This window comes from Coregonus clupeaformis, unplaced genomic scaffold (genome assembly GCF_020615455.1).
Source record: "Coregonus clupeaformis isolate EN_2021a unplaced genomic scaffold, ASM2061545v1 scaf0577, whole genome shotgun sequence".
Classification (NCBI taxonomy): Eukaryota; Metazoa; Chordata; class Actinopteri; order Salmoniformes; family Salmonidae; genus Coregonus; species Coregonus clupeaformis.
The window spans coordinates 138,766-164,793 of NW_025534032.1; the positions used below are offsets into that span (position 1 = coordinate 138,766).

The 26,028-nt window shown below is 42.3% G+C and overlaps 1 protein-coding gene across 1 annotated transcript in view; it reads right to left on the reverse strand.

Annotated features, from left to right (window-relative positions):
* The window catches only part of LOC121573544 (protein NLRC3-like), a 58,111-nt gene extending 38,381 nt beyond the window's left edge, over positions 1 to 19,730 (reverse strand). Inside the window, 12 exon segments of the mRNA XM_045215997.1 lie at positions 10,911 to 10,955; positions 12,389 to 12,468; positions 12,470 to 12,939; positions 13,076 to 13,122; positions 13,883 to 14,056; positions 14,318 to 14,491; positions 14,571 to 14,578; positions 17,034 to 17,169; positions 17,253 to 17,398; positions 17,400 to 19,045; positions 19,225 to 19,391; positions 19,645 to 19,730. Coding sequence (XP_045071932.1) covers positions 10,911 to 10,955; positions 12,389 to 12,468; positions 12,470 to 12,939; positions 13,076 to 13,122; positions 13,883 to 14,056; positions 14,318 to 14,491; positions 14,571 to 14,578; positions 17,034 to 17,169; positions 17,253 to 17,398; positions 17,400 to 19,045; positions 19,225 to 19,391; positions 19,645 to 19,715 — 3,164 coding nt within the window. The 5' untranslated portion in view covers positions 19,716 to 19,730.
* Positions 19,731 to 26,028: the final 6,298 nt, after the last annotated feature.

Sequence of the window (26,028 nt, forward strand, 5' to 3'; positions counted from 1 at the left end):
GCCAGGATCCGCCATTTAGTCCGGTGCTGCCCCTTAGCTCGGTGTTGCTCCTTATCCTGGTGCTGCCCCTTATCCTGGTGCTGCCCCTTAGTCCGGTGCTGCCTCTTAGTCCGGTGCTGCCTCTTAGTCCGGTGCTGCCCCTTAATCCAGGTGGGTTAGGTTGTAGGGTGGTCAAATGGAGGAGGCTACTAAAGCGGGTAGTGACTATGGTGGGGTGGGGACCACGACCAGTGCCAGAGCCGCCTCCGAGGAGCAACACCCACCCAGCCCTCCCCATTTTTTTGAGTTAGGCGCGGTCGGAGTCCGCGCCTTTGGGGGGGGGGTACTGTCACACTCTGGCTCCGGGACTGTGTGTTAGAGCCAGGGTGTATTTCATTTGGTGGTGTTGGGGATGGGTGTGTTTCATTTGTTTGTGTTTAGTGGTGATTGGTCAATGACTCCCAATCGGAGGTAACGAGTGTCAGCTGTCGGCTCGTTATCTCTGATTGGGAGCCATATTTAAACTGTGTGTTTTCACTTTGTGGTTGTGGGTTTTTGTTCCATTGTTCTATGTTACGTGTTCCTGTTCAGTTGTAGTCACTGAGGACGTTACGATCGTGTTTTGTTTCGTTTTCGTGTGTGCGCTTTACATAATAAAGTATGTACGCTTATCACGCTGCGCCTTGGTCCGCTCATTTTGAAGACGATCGTGACAACAAGCTTATTCATAACAATAAAAAGGTTGATAACAAGATGCAATCATTTTCCGTTAGAGATAAAATATATTTCGTTTCTTTGCATTTTAAAATAATTACAAATATTCATCTATTTCCTAGGCTATTATTTATTTCGTTTCCATGATCATTGCATAATAAATTCCTCACCTTTTCTGTGATGGTTTCATACTCACGTGGTAGCATATAGACCTACAACAAGGTTACTGTTCCAACCATCTCTCGTTTAATTGGACCCACTTCACAGCAGTAAATAGATAAGCTATTTCAAGTATTTTGCTCTATAATACCAGGGGTCTCATTTATAAACGTTGCCTACACACAAAATTTGCCACAAAACAAGCATGTGGCACTTTTCACGCAAATGTTGTCATTTATAAAAACTGAACTTGACCTGAGAATTTGCTGCAAACTTTAGACCATGCGTGCGCACAGTTTCTAGTGGTTGAAGTCTTGCATATTAATGAGGCAAAAGTAGCCTAGTAGCTTTGTGCAGATGGGGAATATATGACGAGACTCTTATTCAGAACAAAACAACCGGTAGGCCTAGCTAAATACAATAACAAGATGCAATAATTTGCTGCTAGTGAAAATCCATTTATCTTCACATTCTAAAATAATTAGAAATAGGCATATATTTCCTGTTATTGCAGAATAAAGCCTATACTCGCCAAATAGCCTATAGGCCTATAACAAGTTCGGATTGGCTACCATTCGTCCCATCTCTCATTTAATAGGACCCACTTCACAGTAGTAAATAGATCAGCTACAGTATTTCCAGCAGCCGATTTTGCTCTATGCGATCCGATCCGAAGCGCAGTTTAACGTTAGAACAGACGATTCACCTTTTCCCTTGACGTTTGTAGGCGACTGAATGATGTAATGTGCCATTTCTTGCGTAGAAAATATTTCATTTACAAACATGATACATTATCATAATCATTGCATAATAAATTCCTCACCTTTTCTGGCCATGATGAGTTCATATTCCCGATGTAGCCATACAACAAATGACCATGCGCATTTCTCATTTAATTGGGCCTATTAAAACATTACTGCATTCAAACGATCTGTTTACATGTCCACAACAATTTGCAATTGTTTTTGTCTTTCAGAAACGGTCAGATAGACCTACAGCAAATGTCACTGTAAAATAAAACATTCTGACAACACCTCCAAAGACATTTGATCAAGTTCGCCATGGATATTTCCTTTAGATATACTGTCTGGGCCTAATTCCAATCCTTCCAAGGTATACAGCAAATAAGGGCGTTATTGTCACCATAAAAGATTGATGATGGGTGTATTTCATAACGCTAGTTCATGCAGGCACCGTTTTACAACAGGTCTGATTTATAACTGCAAACATGAATGCGCCAAGTTTATACATCTCAATGCTTTTGTGCTCATTTATCAATTTATAAATATTGTGTAGAAACTATCCTAAAATACTACTTATAAACGCTATTGTGGTCAAAATATATTATAGCCTGTCAAGACATGTTGCATGAATTCACAATGTCAATATAATTACATAAAAAATGTCATTATTACTCTCACAATTAAACCCATTTTCAACATACAGTATATTTTCCCCGTTCTACGCTTGACAAGCAGTTCCCTTATTCCACCACTTGGCACTGATCGTGGTCATGGGGCTGAACACTCTCAAGCTAACATTTATATTGATACATGATCATTTTAGTCATTTAGCAGACGCTCTTATCCAGAGCGACTTACAGTTAGTGAGTGCATACATTATTTTTTTATTTTTCATACTGGCCCCCCGTGGGAATCGAATCCACAACCCTGGCGTTGCAAACGCCACGCTCTACCGACTGAGCTACATCCCTGCCGGCCATTCCCCAACAGACTCTTACCCTGCCCACACCACCCAACAGACTCTTACCCTGCCCCCACCAGCCAACAGACTCTTACCCTGCCCCCACCACCACCCAACAGACTCTTACCCTGCCCCCACCACCCAACAGACTCTTACCCTGCCCCCCCCACCACCCAGTTGTAAATGTCTACATATTATTATCATCTTTATCTTGTCTCATTCACTTCTCTTGATTTGATTTGATTTATTTTGACCTGCGCTGTTGGAGCCCAGAGCACAAGATTTTGCTTCCCTCTCCATGTGACTAATAAACTCATCTAATCTAATTAACGATGGGATTTTTAACGAGAGTGTTTTCTAAAATTGATTATTATTATAATATTATTTTTATTATTAATAGTAGCATCATAAATAATGTTATTTGTATTACTGCTGTTACCATGACAACTGTCTAGTAATCATTACTTTCAATGCTGTTAACAAATGTCAGTGCTATAATATTATTTGTGCTATAAAGGCGGTTGACTTTATTGCTTTTTTCCATATTGTTAAACAACATTCTAAGTCACAATACATTCCTTTTAATTGACATGTACAACATGTATTTGACAGGGATACTGCACATCAATCAACATTTCTGTAAATGTGCCAGATTTAGCTGTAGTCCCTGGGCAGGTAGATACACATAGAAAAATACAACGTTATAAAACATTTAGTAAAACATTGTGTATAGATGGGGGCTGATTGGTCCTTCAGCCACTCTCAAGTCATTGGTAAAGGGGAGAGAGGTTGAACAGCTCCTTATATGTCCTTCAGTCACTCTCAAGTCATTGGTAAAGGGGTGAGAGGTTGAACAGCTCCTTATATGTCCTTCAGCCACTCTCAAGTCATTGGTAAAGGGGAGAGAGGTTGAGCAGCTCCTTATATGTTCTTCAGCCACTCTCAAGTCATTGGTAAAGGGGTGAGAGGTTGAACAGCTCCTTATATGTCCTTCAGCCACTCTCAAGTCATTGGTAAAGGGGAGAGAGGTTGAACAGCTCCTTATATGTCCTTCAGCCACTCTCAAGTCATTGGTAAAGGGGAGAGAGGTTGAACAGCTCCTTATATGTCCTTCAGCCACTCTCAAGTCATTGGTAAAGGGGTGAGAGGTTGAACAGCTCCTTATATGTCCTTCAGCCACTCTCAAGTCATTGGTAAAGGGGAGAGAGGTTGAGCAGCTCCTTATGTCTGTCAATGGTCAATGTGCTCTCACTGAGAAAACTGCTGATAGACTGAGGTGGTTGTGTTGATATCCAGCCCCTCTCATTAACCTCTATCAGGCCAACACTGTACAATATATTCATAAAATACATTTCTGTGGTTTTAAGTTGAATGCCAAATTCTCAGAGCCATTTTCCCGGACACATTCACAGTGAGTATGCAAATACAGTAAGTAAATTCCAATAACATCACAATACATGTTTACAATGCGTATACAATACATGCTTACAATGCGTATACAATACATGTTTACAATGCGTATACAATACATGTTTACAATACGTATACAATACATGTTTACAATACGTATACAATACATGTTTACAATGCGTTTACAATACATGTTTACAATGCGTATACAATACATGTTTACAATGCGTATACAATACATGTTTACAATACGTATACAATACATGTTTACAATACGTATACAATACATGTTTACAATACGTATACAATACATGTTTACAATGCGTATACAATACATGTTTACAATGCGTATACAATACATGCTTACAATGCGTATACAATACATGTTTACAATGCGTATACAATACATGTTTACAATGCGTATACAAAACATGTTTACAATGCGTATACAATACATGGTTACAATGCGTATACAATACATGGTTACAATGCGTATACAATACATGCTTACAATGCGTATACAATACATGTTTACAATGCGTATACAATACATGTTTACAATGGGTATACAATACATGTTTACAATGCGTATACAATGAAATTTAAAATCTAAAGTTTAAAATACACAGACATCAGGTAGGTAGGTGTGTTGGTGTGAGAGAGAGACAGAGTTGTATAAACATGTTCTGCTAGATAGGGGTCCATCCCTAGGTACCTAGTGGAGGACTAACTGACCCTCCTGCTAGATAGGGGTCCAGCTAGGTACCTAGTGGAGGACTAACTGATCCTCCTGCTAGATAGGGGTCCATACCTAGGTACCTAGTGGAGGACTAACTGACCCTCCTGCTAGATAGGGGTCCAGCTAGGTACCTAGTGGAGGACTAACTGACCCTCCTGCTAGATAGGGGTCCATACCTAGGTACCTAGTGGAGGACTAACTGACCCTCCTGCTAGATAGGGGTCCAGCTAGGTACCTAGTGGAGGACTAACTGACCCTCCTGCTAGATAGGGGTCCATACCTAGGTACCTAGTGTAGGACTAACTGACCCTCCTGCTAGATAGGGGTCCAGCTAGGTACCTAGTGGAGGACTAACTGACCCTCCTGCTAGATAGGGGTCCAGCTAGGTACCTAGTGGAGGACTAACTGACCCTCCTGCTAGATAGGGGTCCAGCTAGGTACCTAGTGGAGGACTAACTGACCCTCCTGCTAGATAGGGGTCCAGCTAGGTACCTAGTGGAGGCCTAACTGACCCTCCTGCTAGATAGGGGTCCAGCTAGGTACCTAGTGGAGGACTAACTGACCCTCCTGCTAGATAGGGGTCCAGCTAGGTACCTAGTGGAGGACTAACTGACCCTACTGCTAGATAGGGGTCCAGCTAGGTACCTAGTGGAGGACTAACTGACCCTCCTGCTAGATAGGGGTCCAGCTAGGTACCTAGTGGAGGACTAACTGACCCTACTGCTAGATAGGGGTCCAGCTAGGTACCTAGTGGAGGACTAACTGATCCTCCTGCTAGATAGGGGTCCAGCTAGGTACCTACTGGAGGACTAACTGACCCTCCTGCTAGATAGGGGTCCAGCTAGGTACCTAGTGGAGGACTAACTGACCCTCCTGCTAGATAGGGGTCCAGCTAGGTACCTAGTGGAGGACTAACTGACCCTCCTGCTAGATAGGGGTCCATACCTAGGTACCTAGTGGAGGACTAACTGACCCTCCTACTATATAGGGGTCCATACCTAGGTACCTAGTGGAGGACTAACTGACCCTCCTACTAGATAGGGGTCCATACCTAGGTACCTAGTGGAGGACTAACTGACCCTCCTGCTAAATAGGGGTCCAGCTAGGTACCTAGTGGAGGACTAACTGACCCTCCTGCTAGATAGGGGTCCAGCTAGGTACCTAGTGGAGGACTAACTGACCCTCCTGCTAGATAGGGGTCCAGCTAGGTACCTAGTGGAGGACTAACTGACCCTCCTGCTAGATAGGGGTCCAGCTAGGTACCTAGTGGAGGACTAACTGACCCTCCTGCTAGATAGGGGTCCAGCTAGGTACCTAGTGGAGGACTAACTGACCCTCCTGCTAGATAGGGGTCCAGCTAGGTACCTAGTGGAGGACTAACTGACCCTCCTGCTAGAAGATCCACACCTCCAGGAGGCTGCAGAAGGAGAGAGGCTGTGTGGCTGGACCTTTGGTTAGTTTATTGCTATTATAGTGGTCATGTTTGATTGACATTTTCTGTACATTTTTAGGAGCCTGAATTAAAGCAACAGACAACAAGACCATGTTGAACCACCCTGCCTGTCTATTCTGCCTGGTCTCCCCACACCCAGGGGTTGGCTACAACTTTAGATCTGAAGCTGTGACCAAAGATAGGGGTCCAGCTCCCCAAGAAGGTTGATCATCCTGGAACATGACTCAGTTCCTTTTCTCAACACCATGTCGATGATGTCACGTGCCTTCTCTGCCCTCTCAGCTATCACCTTTACTGACTCCATTTCCTCCTGGTTGATGACTGTGTGTTGCAGGAGTCCGTTTAGCAGACCATCCAGGACAGGTCCTGACACTCGTCTCACAAACTCTGTCCGTACAGAACGCAGCTGATGCTCTGTAGAACCAGTCAGACTGCTCTCAGCCGGACGCCCTGCCCCCAACACAGCACCTGAGAGAGTCAGGTTATAAAATAACTACATTTGTTCATTCACATTTCAGACATTTAGAAACAGACTTCTTTCAGAGTGACCTACAGTAAAAGTCTTCATTGTATTATTAATCGTTGCATTAAGAACACATTCTGTAACAATAACAACCTGCATCAATGAACACATCACACCACTACTGTTTCATTCATATTTAGGGTCAGTTTTCACAGACGTAGAAAAACAGGCTGGGGCATTCAGAACCAGGCTAATCTACATCACGTCCTGGAGGAGATGTCATTGGGGCATTCAGAACCAGGCTAATCTACATCAAGTCCTGGAGGAGATGTCATTGGGGGATTCAGAACCAGGCTAATCTACATCAAGTCCTGGAGGAGATGGCATTGGGGCATTCAGAACCAGGCTAATCTACATCAAGTCCTGGAGGAGATGGCATTGGGGCATTCAGAACCAGGCTAATCTACATCAAGTCCTGGAGGAGATGGCATTCAGAACCAGGCTAATCTACATCAAGTCCTGGAGGAGATGTCATTGGGGCATTCAGAACCAGGCTAATCTATATCAAGTCCTGGAGGAGATGTCATTCAGAACCAGGCTAATCTACATCAAGTCCTGGAGGAGATGTCCTTCAGAACCAGGCTAATCTACATCAAGTCCTGGAGGAGATGTCCTTCAGAACCAGGCTAATCTACATCAAGTCCTGGAGGAGATGTCATTGGGGCATTCAGAACCAGGCTAATCTACATCAAGTCCTGGAGGAGATGTCATTCAGAACCAGGCTAATCTACATCAAGTCCTGGAGGAGATGTCATTGGGGCATTCAGAACCAGGCTAATCTACATCAAGTCCTGGAGGAGATGTCATTCAGAACCAGGCTAATCTACATCAAGTCCTGGAGGAGATGTCATTGATCTTGAAGACAGCCTTTTATAATCAGGACTAGTCCAACAGTAAACCATGTCGACTGGCCCTCAAGCCATTGGTTTGTACCTCTCATGTTTACTTACTAGTTGAATGGGTTTCAGGGATGTATTCATCTGAAAAAAACAAAAAGAGGTTATAATCACTAAATAGCATCTGTCAGAAAATAACAGAGTTATGATTGACATATTCTCCTACCTGTTGGTACCATCTCTCTCCATACTGTCCTCTCATCATCCCCGATTAACTCCATCTCAATGTCAACCCCTGTGTTTCTCATAACCATCTTACAACAGCTTGGTGTGGTGTCTGCAGGTAACAGCTGAATCTTCTGTAGAAGGTCATATGGTGCAACGGTTGAGACAACAGACAGAGAAAGAGAGAGAGAAAGAAATATAATGATATTCCAGTTATTAATATATTATATGACAGATTCATGTCCTTAGCCTGCTAAAACTGCACCTCTGGATTGATGGAAGTGGAATGGGGATTCTTGAGTGCAAACCAACTGTTCAGCTTTAAGGACCCGTTTGGACTTGACAGGACCAATTCTGAATATCCTTGGGACACCTGATGTTTCTCCCGGTCCCGAACAGCCTAGAAAATGAGCAGTGTGGTAGTCAGTCTGAACAATGTAGTCTCTTAATTCACACAACATGCAGTTCACCGAGCATTCCTTTTTTGTCAACATCAAAAAAATGTGTACACTATTTTTGATTTATTTTACCCTTATTTTACCAGGTAATTGACTGAGAAGAGAGTCTATTTTACAGCAACGACCTCGGGAAGTGTTACAGGGGAAAGGGGATGAATGAGCCAATTGGAAGCTGGGGATGATTAGGTGGCCATGATGGTATGAGGGCCAGATAGTGAATTTAGCCAGGACACCGGGGTTAACACCCCTACTCTTATGATAAGTGCCATGGGATCTTGTGTTCACAGAGAGTCAGGAAACATGTTTAACGTCCCATGCGAATGACAGCACACTACTCAGGGCAATATCCCCTTCACTGCCCCGGGGCATTGGGTTCTCCTTCGAACAGAGAGAAGAGTGCCGTCTACTGGCTCTTCAAATGAATGAGACAGAAATAGATTTCTCACAGAGCTGCATGTTGTCTGTAATCTATAGATTTTCAACAACCTATCAGCTTTCCTTTAGTAAGTTTCAACATACTGTTGTCACTTCAATGATGGTGCCTCACCTCTTTCTGACTGGAGTTTCTGAGGAGCATGTACAGCCGTGAAATTACTGTTGCCTTTTTACTGCCATATAGAGGACCACGTCACAGTGGACAGCTACGTTCCGCCAAAAGATATAGCTCAGTATAACAGCGATAGCTGAGAACTTGGGATGGAGAATCTTAGCATGGAATCTGGTGACCTCATGCACTTCCTCAACAGACACTCCATGTTCCTCTACATGAAGAATCTTCATCTCATTCCTCAGGGAAGGGTTGGTCCCTGAACAACACAATAAAAAGGAGACAGAAAGACAAATATTGTATTATTCATCCAACTAAAACACAAAGAATATGCAGTATCAGATCACAGTAAACTCAAACTCCCAGAATATTCATTTATTCATTCAGGAAGTGAAACTCAGTTACATGGAAATGTCTTTCTGAATACTATGTCTATATGGTTTTACCTAAACAGACAAAGTGTGGCAGATGAACTTCCTCCAGTTCACCTAACTCCATAGTGATGTCCAGCAATGGACCACCTTGTCCGTACTGCATGTCTTTCAGAAGTTGACTGTAGGGTTCCCAGTTCCTGAAGTGATACTTCAGAATGACATCTCTCTCACACACCCAGCGGAGCCCAGACACTGTGCACTCATAACGCCCTTTGGGTGTCCTGTGCCTGAGGGCAACAACAAGATATGGTAGAGAGGGTCAATCGTCAAATGGAGAGGTTGGATTAGAAGCCTATTCCCAAAGGTAATGGGGGAAATACACTAGCAAGTGGAATGAAATGTTAAAAGTAGTTATTTTACCTGAACATTGTCACTTCCTGGACAGTGGAAGTCAAGGGTTCAATCAGAAGCCAGTGTGTGGAGTCCTGAACAAGGACAAGCATGTCAGTTATACATATGGGGCCAGTTTCCTGGACACAGATTGAGTCTAGTGCTGGACTTAAAGCATGATCAATGGAAGTTTCAATAGAAAGTTTTTTAAGGTCCAAGATTAGGCTTAATCTTTGTCCGGGGAAACTGGCCCATTAAATGAACAAAGTAATTTATCTAATGTATTTATTCAATGTTACATGGAATGCTGGTGATTGATCCAATTAAACTGTCTAATGACAAAATATGACAGAAGTTAAAATCCTGCATTCCTACAAGCAGAACACAGGACTGTCTATATCCCAGTATGAATGGTTGGTCAGTTCACACCTGGCTTTCAGACTGTGTTTATATTACTAAAGCAGAACACAGGACTGTCTATATCCCAGTATGAATGGTTGGTCAGTACACACCTGGCTTTCAGACTGTGTTTATATTACTAAAGCAGAACACAGGACTGTCTATATCCCAGTATGAATGGTTGGTCAGTACACACCTGGCTTTCAGACTGTGTTTATATTACTAAAGCAGAACACAGGACTGTCTATATCCCAGTATGAATGGTTGGTCAGTACACACCTGGCTTTCAGACTGTGCCTGACTCCTGAAGGTATGTAAAAGTGAGAATTGACATTATGACTTACCTCAACATGGTCACAAGTCTTACAGCTCTGAGGAATCCCTGAAGTCAAAAGTAGTTGTTATTTAAGACGGACAATCTCATGTAATAATGAATTAATAAATATTAAACAGACTTGTAATAAAAATGAATGTAAGTGAGCAACAGTCTCAGAATGTACACTCATTATCATCCCATAATCTGACATTAGTGTTATATTAATGAATGTTTGTGGAAGCAGGAAACAACATGGTTCTGGTCCATGTTTTGGAGATGTTGGGGGCCTGATTTCTGGTAGATCCCAGGATGAGAGCTTAAAGGTAGAGTCAGCTAAATGATGTTGTACGAGCAGCACCGCAGATATTGTGATGAGCAAGATGCCTGACTTCTCTCTCACACAGTCTCTGCCCAGGTGCACGGGTTCTCTTCACTCTCTTACAGCGTGGTAGCCACGGGACCAAAACAGAGGAGTTTAGCATCGCGCTCCAACGCCCTTAGTTGTTGTAGAAATTGACCCACTATGCTGTTTACTTTGTGCATCTACATCATATTGCTGACTCTACCTTTAAGTTTGTTTTGACCAAATAGATCATGATTGTGTTCCTTGCCTGGGACTCAAGTATAATGAACGCTTTAAAAGTATTTTGATTGAAAAACAATTAAATCAGTTAACACTCACATTTCTCAGGTCCAGGCTTGATACAACACTCTCCATCATGGTCTCTGCTGTTGGGAAAGCAGATGGATAGACTGTGATTAAACTAAAAACAACTTATAAAGGCTTTATATAGCATACATACAGTCTTCATAAGCAATACAAAGGGTGTATAAAGGGTGACAGAACAGCTCCCTATGTAGGGTGCATTGCCAAATGTGACATAACACTATGTCAACTTCCACGAAGTCAATACTGATGGTGACAATACAGGTGACATTGCTTATCTTGATGAAAGCCCCTAGAGACGTGAAGTCACCAGGTATCATTTTAACAGGTTCTGATGCCCTCTTGTGGTTAGAGTGAAACTGACACTACAGTGAGACAGGAGAGGAAACATCTGTACATCCAACAGAACACATTAAAACACACCACTACTACTAATCTAACTGTCTGTAGGTCCAACAGAACACATTAAAACACACCACTACTACTAATCTAACTGTCTGTAGGTCCAACAGAACACATTAAAACACACCACTACTACTAATCTAACTGTCTGTAGGTCCAACAGAACACATTAAAACACACCACCACCACTAATCTAACTGTCTGTAGGTCCAACAGAACACATTAAAACACACCACTACTACTAATCTAACTGTCTGTAGGTCCAACAGAACACATTAAAACACACCACTACTACTAATCTAACTGTCTGTAGGTCCAACAGAACACATTAAAACACACCACTACTACTAATCTAACTGTCTGTAGGTCCAACAGAACACATTAAAACACACCACTACTACTAATCTAACTGTCTGTAGGTCCAACAGAACACATTAAAACAAACCACTACTACTAATCTAACTGTCTGTAGGTCCAACAGAACACATTAAAACACACCACTACTACTAATCTAACTCTCTGAAGGTCCAACAGAACACATTAAAACACACCACTACTACTAATCTAACTGTCTGTAGGTCCAACAGAACACATTAAAACACACCCCTACTACTAATCTAACTGTCTGTAGGTCCAACAGAACACATTAAAACACACCACTACTAATCTAACTGTCTGTAGGTCCAACAGAACACATTAAAACACACCACTACTACTAATCTAACTGTCTGTAGGTCCAACAGAACACATTAAAACACACCACTACTACTAATCTAACTCTCTGTAGGTCCAACAGAACACATTAAAACACACCACCACTACTAATCTAACTGTCTGTAGGTCCAACAGAGCACATTAAAACACACCACTACTACTAATCTAACTGTCTGTAGGTCCAACAGAACACATTAAAAACACACCACCACTACTAATCTAACTGTCTGTAGGTCCAACAGAACACATTAAAACACACCACTACTACTAATCTAACTGTCTGTAGGTCCAACAGAACACATTAAAACACACGAATACTAATCTAATTGTAGGAATGATTCCAGAGGAAAACACATGATGAAACATTGCTATGACTCACCTTTGAATGTGTTGGTCATCTATCTGACACAGGGTCACTGAGGAGGAGGAGGAATAAACCCTAAACCCAGGATAGAGGGGGTTCAGTGAATGTGGTGTGTTCTGTGTAAAGGTGTGTCAGTGTACCAGAGGAGGACACACTATAGAAGGACAAAGTACCAGCTGGCCAGTCCAGATACACTCCAACTCTGTTAGAAAAAGGACCAGGGATGGATCTGTCGACTCCAGCATGGTAAAACTTATATCCACTGTCAGAGTAGAATAAACTCCAGGACTTCCCGTTGAGTCCAATCCAACTGTCCATCACTCCCTTCCTCTGCATTCCTTTGTACACCACACCAATGACAGCCACGTCACCATCCCTCTCCACCTCCCAGTAATAACGAGATCCAGATAAGCCTTCTCTGCAGAGAACTTGGGGAAGACAGTCAAATCTGTCTGGATGGTCTTCATAATGCTGCTTCTCCTCCACACGTGTCACCTTCCTGTTCCCCTCAGACAGTATCAGGTTTGGGTTTGCTGTATTTGGGTCCAGGGTGAGATGACAGGCATCTGTAGACAAAATGAGAGTTTAATCAAACCACATCTTCATATAAAATGTTGTTTTGTAGGTACAGAACAAGTATTGATTAGTTACTATGTTACTGTAGTTCTGAATATGTAGTTAATTAGGATTGAAGAGACTTACATTTCATCAGCCCTGATTTCAGCCTGAACTCTCCACCATGATCCACACTGTAGGAGAAACAGGTTATTGACTGACAAAGACCTAATAAAGCAGTCAACATTTAAACCATATTGTTGTGTTCTGGTGCACTATCCAAGTTCATTACTAGAGACATACAGGTATTCTATCCTACCTACTGCATTCAGAACAGAGTACAATTCATTACTAGAGACATACAGGTATTCTATCCTACCTACTGCATACAGAACAGAGTACAATTCATTACTAGAGAAATACAGGTATTCTATCCTACATACTGCATACAGAACAGAGTACAATTCATTACTAGAGACATACAGGTATTCTATCCTACCTACTGCATACAGAACAGAGTACAATTCATTACTAGAGAAATACAGGTATTCTATCCTACATACTGCATACAGAACAGAGTACAATTCATTACTAGAGACATACAGGTATTCTATCCTACCTACTGCATACAGAACAGAGTACAATTCATTACTAGAGAAATACAGGTATTCTATCCTACATACTGCATACAGAACAGAGTACAATTCATTACTAGAGACATACAGGTATTCTATCCTACCTACTGCATACAGAACAGAGTACAATTCCAACAGGATATCAGAGATGCAGAAGAAAGAGTATTCATGTGGTGATGATGTATGCTGTGTTGGAGTGCTAAGCCTGCTGGGTAAACGTCCCCTGTATTCTACCATCATGTCCTCATGTTACTGAACCTACTACACTACATAGGACACAACCACTGCTCACACTATTAGGACATCTATTCTGACTTACTTCAGCTTCATCAGTTTATCTGTGGGATCCACCAGAGCAGCTGAAAGCAGTCCCCCTGCAGAGTCTCCTGGGTGATTGTAGCTCAGGTCCAGCTCTTTCAGGTGGGAGGGGTTTGACCTCAGAGCTGAAGACAGAGCAGCACAGCCCTCCTCTGTGACCAGACAGCCACACAGCCTACAGAGAGACACAACAGCCGTCTAGGTTGGTGGACTGGTGTCAATCATCTTGTAGGACACCCATATATTTGTCCATGACACAAACATTGTCATGAAACATCAGATGTTCAGAGTATTTGTTTTACTAAGCTCAGTACCGACCTGACTGAAACAGCTGTCCATACCCCAGTGTGTGTAGTTTACAGTCTGGATCCTCCAGTCCAGCAGAGGGCAGTGTAACTCAGCAAAGTACCGACCTGACTGAAACAGCTGTACTTACCCCAGTGTGTGTAGTTTACAGTCTGGATCCTCCAGTCCAGCAGACAGCAGTGTAACTCCTGAGTCCTGCAGGTCATTGTCTCTCAGCTCCAGTTGTTTCAGTTGTGAGTTGGGTGAACTCAGGACTGAGGCCAGATCTGAACAGCAACCCTCTGTCAGACCACACTGACCTAGACTAGAGGGCAGAAGAGCACATGATTAACAAATGTTTAAAACATCCACATAATAACTCATACTGAAGAAAGTTAACTCACACTAGTGTCTGTATGTTGCAGAGTGGACTGGTTAGTCCAACACAGAGCAGCTCCACTCCTCTGTCTCCCAGGTCATTGTATCTGAGGTCCAGTTCTCTCAGGGGGGAGTTTGTTGTCTGCAGAGCTGAAGCCAGAGTCTCACAGGATTCATATGTGAGTTTACAGCCAGCCAGTCTGGAGAGAGGAGATATGTTGATACACTGTTAAATATGCAAAGCTTTAAGAATAATGAAATGCATTAAGACAATAACAGAAGGACACATGATTAACCAATGTTAAAAACATACTAACTCACTCAAGATATTTACCTTAGTTTTATATATGTTATGTATGTTTCTGGAGATGTCCCAAAATGTTAAAATAATGTTAAAAACATACACATACTTACTATACTGAACATAAATATAAACCCAACATGTAAAGTGTAGGTCCCACGTTTCATGAGCTGCAATAAAATATCCCAGATATGTTCCATACGCACAAAAGCTTAGTTCTCTCAAATGTTGTGCATAAATTTGTTTAGATCCCTGTTAGTGAGCATTTCCCCTTTGTTAAGATAATCCATTTTCTTAAGATAATCCATTCACCTGACAGGTGTGGTATATCAAGAAGCTGATTAAACTGCATGATCATTACACAGGTGCACCTTGTGCTGGGGACAATAAAAGGCCACTCTGAAATGTACAGTTTTGTCACACAACACAATGCCACAGATGTGTCAAGTTTTGAGGGAGCGTGCAATTGGCATGATGACTGCAGGAATGTCCACCAGAGCTGTTGCTAGAGAATTTTATGTTAATTTCTCTTCCATAAACCGCCTCCAACATCGTTTTAGAGAATTTGGCAGTACATCCTACCGGCCTCACAATCACAGACCACATGTAACCACGCCAGCCCAGGACCTCCACATCCGGCTTCTTCACCTGCAGGATGGTCTGAGACAAGCCACCAGGACAGCTGATTTAACTGTGGGTTTTCACAACCGAATATTTTCTGCACAAACTGTCAGAAACTGTCTCAGGTAAGCTCATCTGTGTGCATGTCATCCTCACCAGGGTCTTGACCTGACTGCAGTTCAGCGTCGTAACCGACTTCAGTGGGCAAATGCTCATCTTCGATGGCCACTGGTACACTAAAGAAGTGTGCTCTTCACGGATGAATCCCGGTTTCAACTGTACCGGGAAGATGGCAGAAAGCGTGTAGGGCGTCGTGATGGCATTGTGTGGGCAAGCGGTTTGCTGAGGTCAACGTTGGAACAGAGTGCCCCATGGTGGCGGTGGGGTTATGGTATGGGCCGGCATAAGCTACGGACAATGAACAAAATCACATTTTATCGATGGCAATTTGAATGCACAGAGATACCGTGACGAGATCCTGAGGCCCATTGTCGTGCCATTCAACCGCCGCCACCACCTCATGTTTCAGCATGATAATGCACGGCCCAGTGTCGCAAGGATCTGTATACAATTCCTGGAAGCTGAAAATGTCCCAGTTCTTCCAAGGACTGCATACTCACCAGACATGCATGTTTGGGATGCTCTGGATCGACGTGTACGACAGCGTCTTCCAGTTCCCGGCAGTTTCCAGCAACTTCGCACAGCCATTGAAGAGGAGTGGGACAACATTCCACAGGCCACAATCAACAGCCTGATCAACTCTATGCGAAGGAGATGTGTCGCGCTGCATGAGGCAAATGGTGGTCACACCAGATACGGACTGGTTTTCTGATACACACCCATACTTATTTTTTTAAAGGTATCTCTGACCAACAGATGCATATCTGAATTCCCATTTATGTGAAATCCATAGATTAGGGCCTAATGAATTTATTTCAATTGACTGATTTCCTCATATGAACTGTAACTCAGTAAAACCTTTCAAATTGTTGCATGTTGCATTTATATTTTTGTTCAGTATACAGTACATACAGAATATATAAACACTCACAGTGGATAATGAAGATAGTTAACTCACACTAGTGTCTGTATGTTGCAGAGTGGACTGGTTAGTCCAACACAGAACAGCTCCACTCTTCTGTCTCCCAGGTCATTGTAGCTGAGGTCCAGTTCTCTCAGGGGGGAGTTTGGTGTCTGCAGAGCTGAAGCCAGAGTCTCATAGGATTCATATGTGAGTTCACAGCCAGACAGTCTGGAGAGAGGAGATATAGTGATACACTGATAAATATGCAAAGCTTTAAGAATAATGAGATACATTAAGATAATAACAGAAGGACACATGATTAACCAATGTTAAAAACATACTAACTCACTCAAGACATTTAACCTTAGTTTGATATATTTATCACATTTTATGTATGTTTCTGCATATTTACCAAGATATTCAAATAATGTTAAAAACATACACATACTAACTACATACATAATATATAAACACTCACAGTGGATACTGAAGATATTTAACTCACACTAGTGTCTGTATGTTGCAGAGTGGACTGGTTAGTCCAACACAGAGCAGCTCCACTCCTCTGTCTCTCAGGTCATTGTAGCTGAGGTCCAGTTCTCTCAGGGGGGAGTTTGGTGTCTGCAGAGCTGAGGCCAGAGTCTCACAGGATTCATATGTGAGTTTACAGCCAGACAGTCTGGAGAGAGAAGATCATCTGTTAGATATACAAATCCTTCAGAATAATGATACTGTTTACATCAACTCAATAACAGAACTTACAGTGCTCTCTTGCAGGTTTTCACTATCGGCAGCAACCTCTGATAACCTTCCTCTGATGTGGTGTATGTCTTCAGGTCAAACTCCTCCAGCACCTCCTCTGACATCAGTAACAGGTAGGCCAGGGCTGAACATTGGTGAGGTTCTAGGACTGTTTCTGAAAAGAGTTCCTGATCGCAGGGAGGTTTGCATGTCTTCAACTAGAGAGTTGGCACCAAGTTCATTCAGACAGTGGAACAAGTTGATGATCCTTTCTGGTGAGGATTCCCTTTCGATCTTGTCTGAAATGTACCTGACTGTTCTCTCGACTGTTTCCTCATTGCTCTGTGTTGTACTTCCTGTCTGTGTCAGAAGGCCTCGTAACAGATTCTGATTGGACTCCAGTGAGAGACCCAGAAGGAAGCGGAGGAACAGGTCCAGGTGTCCATTCTCACTCTTCAAGGCCTGGTCCACTGCTCTCCTGTGTAAGTCAGACAACTGGATTGACTTCTCATCTTCATCCTCACTAGTGGTGGAAAAAACATTTTCCTTCTTGTACAGACATGATTCTAAAGCATGCACTGCTGCTAGAAACTCCTGCATGCTCAGATGCACAAAGCTGTAGACCTTCTCTTGGTACAGCCCAGATTCTTCTTTAAAGATCTCTGTACACAATGCTGAGTACTCTGATGCCTCTGTGACATCAAGGCCACACTCTCTCAGGTCCTCCTCATAGAAGATCAGGTTGCCCTTCTGCAGCTGTTGGAAAGCCAGCTCTGCCAGTTTCAGGATCATCTCTTTGTCTGACTGAGACAGTTCCTTTGGGTTTGTCTCTGTGGCTTTGTTGTACTTCTTGTTCTTCACAATGATTTGGATGAGCGTGAAGTGTGTGAACATCTGGGTCAGAGTTTTGGGGACTTCATCCTTCTCTGCCTCTTTCAGCATCATCTCAAGGACAGTGGCTGATATCCAACAGAAGACTGGCATGTGGCACATGATGTGGAGGCTCCTTGATGTCTTCATGTGTTTGATGATTTCATTGGCCAGATTCTGATCTGTGATTTTCTTCCTGAAGTACTCCTCCTTCTGTGGATCATTGAACCCTCGTACCTCTGTCACCTGGTCAACACACTCAGGTGGGATCTGATTGGCTGCTGCAGGCCGTGAGGTTATCCAGAGGAGAGCAGAGGGAAGCAGATTCCCCTTGATGAGGTTTGTCAGCAGCACGTCCACTGAGGTTGGCTTCGTGACATCACAGCACCTCTCATTGTTTTTGAAGTCTAGAGGAAGTCGACACTCATCCAGACCATCAAAAATGAAAACAGTTTTGGTTTCACCATCTTCAATGTTGTCAATCTCTTTCAGCTCTGAGAAGTAGTGGGAAAGAAGTTGCATCAGACTGTATTGGTCCTTTTTCAGGTTCAGATCACGGAAAGGAAGAGGAAACATGAAATGAACGTCCTGATTTGCTTTTCCCTCTGCCCAGTCAAGGATGACCTTCTGCACAGAGACTGTTTTTCCAATGCCAGCGATTCCTTTTGTCAGCACAGTTCTGATAGGTTTGTCTTGTCCAGGTAAAGGCTTGAAGATGTCGTTGCATTTGATTGGTGTCTCTTGTGTGGTTTGTTTCTTGGATGCCATCTCTATCTGTCTCACCTCATGTTCATTATTGACCCCTCCACTTCCACCCTCTGTGATGTAGAGCTCTGTGTAGATGTCCTTTAACAGACTTTGGTTTCCAATTCCTTCAGATATGTGTTGATACTTGTGTTTCAGTTTAGCCTTAATGTCTTGTTGGACTGTCAGAAGAGTTTTACCTGTAGGAAAACAATGAGAGTTGGGACTCATAAGTGCATGTGTGTGTGTGTGTGTGTGTGTGTGTGTGTGTGTGTGTGTGTGTGTGTGTGTGTGTGTGTGTGTGTGTGTGTGTGTGTGTGTGTGTTTTAGAGGGGCCTTTGTCCCGTTCTTTATAATATTGTATGAAACACAGTCTTACTTCTTCTGTCCAGAAGGTTGTGTGTGATCTTTAATGCATCCTCACTGTCTAAACTCTCCACTTCCTTATTGTCATCTGGTAATGGTTCCTGGCTGAAAGCAGGTGGCTGATCACTCTTCATTGATAGCAGGCTGGGGGCAGGTGACTCTGCTCTGGGCTTCTGGACACTGAACAGAACAGGGAGGCAGATCACCTCATCAATATCTCATCAGTACCTCATCTACATCATTTCAACAACTGTATAATTTAACTTCTAGAAGTCCTGATGTTTCTTTATAAAGCTACAGTCTGCAATTGGTAAATCGGTTTGGGGACTTTTAAATTAATGATGTAGAACTACATTTGATGTAATTTGGGAAAACTTTTCCCTTTAGTTTTATATCTTTAAGAGAACTGTATATTTTACATGTAATCTCTTACCTCTTAGAACTGGTGTCTTGAGTCATTTTAGAGGCAGTGGTCCCCTCCTCTCTCTCCCCAGAGAGACTCATTTTAGAGGCAGTGGTCTCCTCCTCTCTCTCCCCAGAGAGACTCATTTTAGAGGCAGTGGTCCCCTCCTCTCTCTCCCCAGAGAGACTCATTTTAGAGGCAGTGGTCTCCTCCTCTCTCTCCCCAGAGAGACTCATTTTAGAGGCAGTGGTCCCCTCCTCTCTCTCCCCAGAGAGACTCATTTTAGAGGCAGTGGTCCCCTCCTCTCTCTCCCCAGAGAGACTCATTTTAGATGTAAGTCACAGTTCACTCAGCTACAATAAGAAATAACAGAACAGTCAATATTTCTGAACAATGTTGAAGAACCATTAACAATGACAACATTTTTACTGTCTGTGGTCAAAGTTCAAACAGAGACTTCATATTGCATTTAAACATGCACAGTCCAATATGTTATTAATTTGATTTGATTTGACTTGGATCCCCATTAGCTGACGCCATAACAACAGCTAGTCTACCTCGGGTAAACACAACTAAAAATACGTTACAGCTTAGATTGACAGACATTATAAACATTTACCAAGTAGACATTACATACAGTTAAAATAGCTGACAGGTATTTCTTCTATGCCAAGGGAAGCCAGGCTATAATGTATCTTTCGTCTCTCTTTGCTTCATAATTGTCCTTTAATTCGCAAGAGGCTGAATGTATGTCACAGGAGAAAGCATCCGAGCGAGCTAAACAGCGCCCCTCTGTCTCTCTATGTGTAGGCCATCTATCTGATGCTGTCTGGTTCAAACGAGTATGACATTGTTGCCCGTAGCATTGAAGACAAGGGAAGCCTGCGAGCATTTGGCCTTTGATTTAAAAAACTATTAGAAATGAGCCAATCAGCGTTGAGCTAAACTGAGCGAGCTCAACTGTGATTGGTTCTGGTGCACCAATAAAAGGTGTCAAGGTAAACCAGCTTGGTTTTTGACAGAAACAACTTGAAATCTTGCTTCTCGTTATGTAGTTGTCCTCTGGTGTCTAGCTAGTTAGTTAACATTGGTCCTTTCCTAAATGAACCATGGATGGAGATAGGGATTCGGACTTGTGGTTTTACTTAATTCTCCAAGCATTTTAGCCAGGTAGGAAAGGCGTAATTTCATAAGTTGGAATAGTGCCCTTAGTGAATACACCCATGCACTGCTTGACTTCACATGAGGTGCCAACAGTTTATCTCGTCCGTTGCACCCGGGCTTGTATTCAGGTGTGCCGACAACGATGCGGAACATTACGCAACAGTGCGCTGGCCAAGTTATATGAAGCATACAGCACTGAGCAAAACGGACCACAGCCCTTCTGATCGGTGTCGCCAGAAAGCATTTTCAACTTGAACTTTGATTTATCCCAACATTTAATTAGTTTCTATGTCTATTGTTGCGCGTCATTTTTACTTGACTGACTTGACGAAACAGACTATTTTCTTTAGTGACAGCTTTACATAATTCCGATGCACGTCTTTCTAACGCAGTTTCGACATGCGGATAATAATCACGATAATGTGATGTCAATCGCCTTTACCAATAATACCCTACCTCATAGCCCTGTAGCCTATAACATCACATCACATTGGATCATATTGATTAGGCTAAGCAATATGAATCAACACCAATGTACAGTACAATTATCATTCTTGAAAGTTGAAATCAGTATTGTATTAACTTTACATTTCTGTAGATGTCTTACCCCTAAATCATCTGTCTCTCTATGATAGCCTAACTTCTCCAGAACACTTTTCTACATTAAATTGTAAAAGAAAGCTACAAACCTCAGATGTTTTTGTCTTCTACCTGTAACGTCCATTTCTTCCTCTACTTCCTGATACTACCTATGTTGGGACATGAGGTGGAGGGAGGGGAGAGGTAGAGGGAGGGAGAGAGGGAGGAGAGGGAGGGAGGGAGGAGAGAGGGAGAGGTGGGGGGGAGAGAGGGAGGGAGGAAGAGAGGGAGGGAGAGGTGGAGGGAGAGGTGGGGGGAGAGGAGGGAGGGAGGGAGGGAGGGAGGGAGGGAGGGAGGGAGGAGAGGTGGAGATTGAGCATAGTGCAATATCAAAAGTAGTGCACTATATAGGGAAAAGGGTGTCATTTGAGAGTACGTACTCTATACACTGTGTAGTAACATAGGACCTTAGAGCTTATTGACATAGGATCTGCCTCTCTCTCTAACACACACACACACAGAGACACACACACAGACACACACACACACACACACACACACACACACACAGACACATACAGACACACACAGACACACACACACACAGACACACACACACACACACCCACACACAGAGACACACACACAGAGACACACACACACAGAGAGAGAGACACACACACACACACACAGAGACACACACACACACACACAGACACAGACACAGACACACACACACACACACACAGACACACACACACACACACACACAGACACACACACACACACACACACACACACACAGACACACACACACACATACCTTAACAGAGGTGACTACACTGCATTTACAACTTGCGGTAACTCTCTGTGGTTCTAAATCAATAGTTGTTTAGTGATCGGAAACATTAACTTGCTTGACCATGATGTAGGTCATGTAACTGTCTGTTACATAGAATATGCTTTGTGGACTTAACCGGACAGAGGTTGCTCTCTGGTTTTGTGATAAAACAAAGGTGTGGTTGAATTTATTCTGCCACTGTGTCTTCTTATTGTCTCGACCTTTAGGCCTAAAGCCTATATCAGGGTCACAAGGCATATGAATTAACAGGTTATAGAGTGTAGTGTATTAAGATTATGTCTTTGTTAAATGTTTTTCATGAAGAAATGGAATGTTGGTTATGTTAGTATCAAAAGGCAATGTTTAGTATAATGTCACATATAATAGACAGGAAGTGTGTTGTAAACTGGTGATTGGCCAGAAGAGGGAGCCCATCTTGTTGCATTGTTTATAAATAGGGGTACACGAAGAAGATAGGGCAGAGCAGCCATTAGAATTGGAGGACACTGCTCTCCAGACCTCGCGAGTCTGTCACCCATGCTGAAGCTTGTGATCTGAATAAACCTTATGATCAACGTTCAGTATGAGCAGACTCCTTTTGTTCATCAGCAATAATTGCCACCACTCACTCGATACGACAAATGGCGAGCTTGCCAGGAGGGGTTTTGCAATCCTTCTTTGCTGCATTTGGAGTCGCCAAGCTAACTCAAGCTAACTTCGGTCTGGAGTCATGACCCGACTAAACGCAGCTAAGTTGTTGGTTTTGTTACTGCTTGTGTACACTGGAGGAATGTACCATTATGACCGTGCCTCAGGTGGTGTTTTTGCTGATGATTGGGGTCTGGCTAATCATTATACAAATTTTAAAAATAGCGCAAAAGTGGTTAGAGTTTAGGGATTGTTTATAGAGATGTGTTGCTTGAATAGTAAGTCAAGAACAGTCGGGGCCAAGATATGTATACAATTTTAGAGCATTGCAGGTTTAGATAAGCCCTCGTGACGAACGGGGCGACCACCAGGGTGGACCAAAATCCTGGCAACGCATTATGAGTTTCAGGTTCAGTCTGGGACTGGGGGTTGGTGGGACATTTCTTGGGGATGGCTTGCTCAACTTCTGTTCGACGGGATAGTTGCATTGGGGGGGATCGCTCGTAGAAATAGCCATACCCATGGCAGAATAAATTTAGGACAAACGAAACAGTACTCAATTAAAGACGCAATGCGGGTTTGTTACATGTTGTAGGCCGCAGTTGGCTAAAGGCTAATGCTAAGGCTAAATGCTAAATGTGTGTTGTGTCACATTGTACCTAAGGCTAAAGGCTAAGGCTAATTGCTAAATGCTAATTGTGTTGCGTGCTACATGATAACTTTAACCTTAGAGGTCCACTGCGATGGATTCAAGCCTCTTAAACTTGTTTGTATGTGGTGGAACTGAAAGTTCTACGCAAATGTGAGCTCTGTTATGTGTAATTGTGTGAGTATAAGGTATAAAATAGTGACGCTGTAGCGTAATGCTATCGGTCTATTGTGTGGTAAGCATGGGCTTAAGGGGATGTGCGCATGTGCTTGATTTTACGGGGCTAAAACTACGACATGAGGTCGCGCTGAGCCTACAAACCAAAATGGTGGGTTAAGGTCATAGGTCCCATTTGGCGTTACCCTGCAAGGGGGAAATGGACACAGACAAGAGAGGAGAGATTTTAACATGAGTATTCTAGTTTAAACGGCGATGGTTAAAGATGAAACTTGTTTTGTGACCTATTGAATTTATACATTAAATATATGTTGGCGAAGTATAATAAATTGAATTAAATAATTAAATAACGGATTAAAATAAAATAATGTTTTTGAGCGATCTATTTAGTTCTGAGTTTAGTCTTAGAGTGAATAATGTAGAACGAAGGAATATTGAATGGTTGGAAATACTCAGTGATGGCATTAACTACTAAAAGCTGTTTCTGTGTCTTTGTCCCTTGTCATGAGAGACAGGAGAGAGGGGGAGCGAGGAGATACAGGAAGTGATCACGTGACGCGGCAGAGGATCAAGTCAAAAAACAAAATAAGGTTTTGAGACTGTTACAAGATATGTGATGTTATGACAATTTTACATAGGCTTGGCAAATACTATTTCATAAAAAATTGCATTTTGGAAGCTTTGTGTATCACTGGGGTTTGATTACAGATGTGTTGGGAATCAAGGATTGACTATTCTGTAAATTTAAGATAATCAGAGCTGATAGAGCAAGGGGTTTATGGGAATTGGAGTAATGATAGGGTTAGAGGCTTTGTTTTTGGGGGATTGCTTTGAAGTTGACTAACTACATTTACTTGCATTTGATGGGTTGTGGTAATATAGCCACCACTAATGGATAAATTGGTGACATAGGATATAGGAATAAAAATTGGTTTTAATTATTCATGATTTTTAATTGATTTATTTGGAGTTTTTTGGGGTTGTTAGGGTTATATTAATAATTTAAGGGGGGAAGTCATAGGCTATACAGTCTAAAATAAGATAGTTCACGAGGAAGGGGATTACACCGATTGATATAGGGGTAAAATAGTAATCCTTTAATTAAAGTAGTGTTAGAAAGTAGGGTTAGAAAAACTAATGGCAGAAGTTAGTACACCTTTCTCACATACGGATTCAGCAAAAAGTACAGCTTAGGGATGTTTATCCTCAGCTTTCAGTGATCATCCAGCAGGGTGATTATGGCATCAGAGATGAAGATGAATAATAGATAGAGGACAAGTAGAAAAGACGATGAAGATGGATCAAAACTCCAGAAGGAAGAAAATGTGAGGTCTGGAAGAAAAGAGGAAGGTTAAGGAGGATGGAACTTAAAGAAGATGAGGATGGTGAAGATGAGTGATGATGAAGAGGTCATGCATGGGTGGATATGACTCTGTGATCAGAAGGAAGTTGGCAAGAGGAAAAAGAAGGATACACGAGATTTGATCTCTGATGGAAGTTGAAGATGAAGATGGCGATGAAGATTTGGAGATTAAAGGGGCTTTATGTTCAAGAGGATTTTATCCTACAATGACTAGCAAAGAAGAAATGGATATATAGACCAATGCTTATCATGCCTGGATAAAGCAAATAGTTTAGAAGTAACACAGCTGAAGATACAGAAGAGGAGAAACTGCTGAGAGCATCGATGAGAGAAGAAGAGAAAATAGCCAACAATTGAAGTAAAAACAACCGACCATTAGAAGTGATAGTGAATAGGGGAAAACTTATCCGGGTTCAGCCTAAAGAGGTTAAACATCTCACTAATTGATAACGAATTAGGATAGGGATTTGAGGTAGTAAAACAGTTAATTACTCTTAAGGTACTAATATTAGAAGATATTGTTATTGCAGTGTTGGGAAGAGATGCATTGTTTAAATTGAATTGTACAATAAGATGTACACTAGACGACTGGGTTTTTGGGAATCATTTGCTTAAAAACGATAATATCATAGGAAGGATGATAATCTATTGTTCTGTCTATTAGACAATCTGTCTGGGAAAATAAAGTTAAAAGGGGTGACTATTATTCTGGGTTATATTCTTACACTAAGAGATTTCAGGCTAGGCTAAAAGGTGTTTAGTCGTTTGCCAAGTGTGTGTAATGAGTCAGAAGCAGGTGGGGAACTTTCCAATCACATATTCTGAAATTTGGTGGTAAAGAGATTTTGTGGATAAATCAGGGGAAAAGGTTTTAAATGTTATGAGAGAAAACATTAGATTAAAATAAGTTAGGGGTAGATTTGGGTTGAAGGAACTCTGAGACAGTAAGCTAAGTTTCAAAGTTAGTAGTAAGACAGAGAGAGAAGTGGTGAA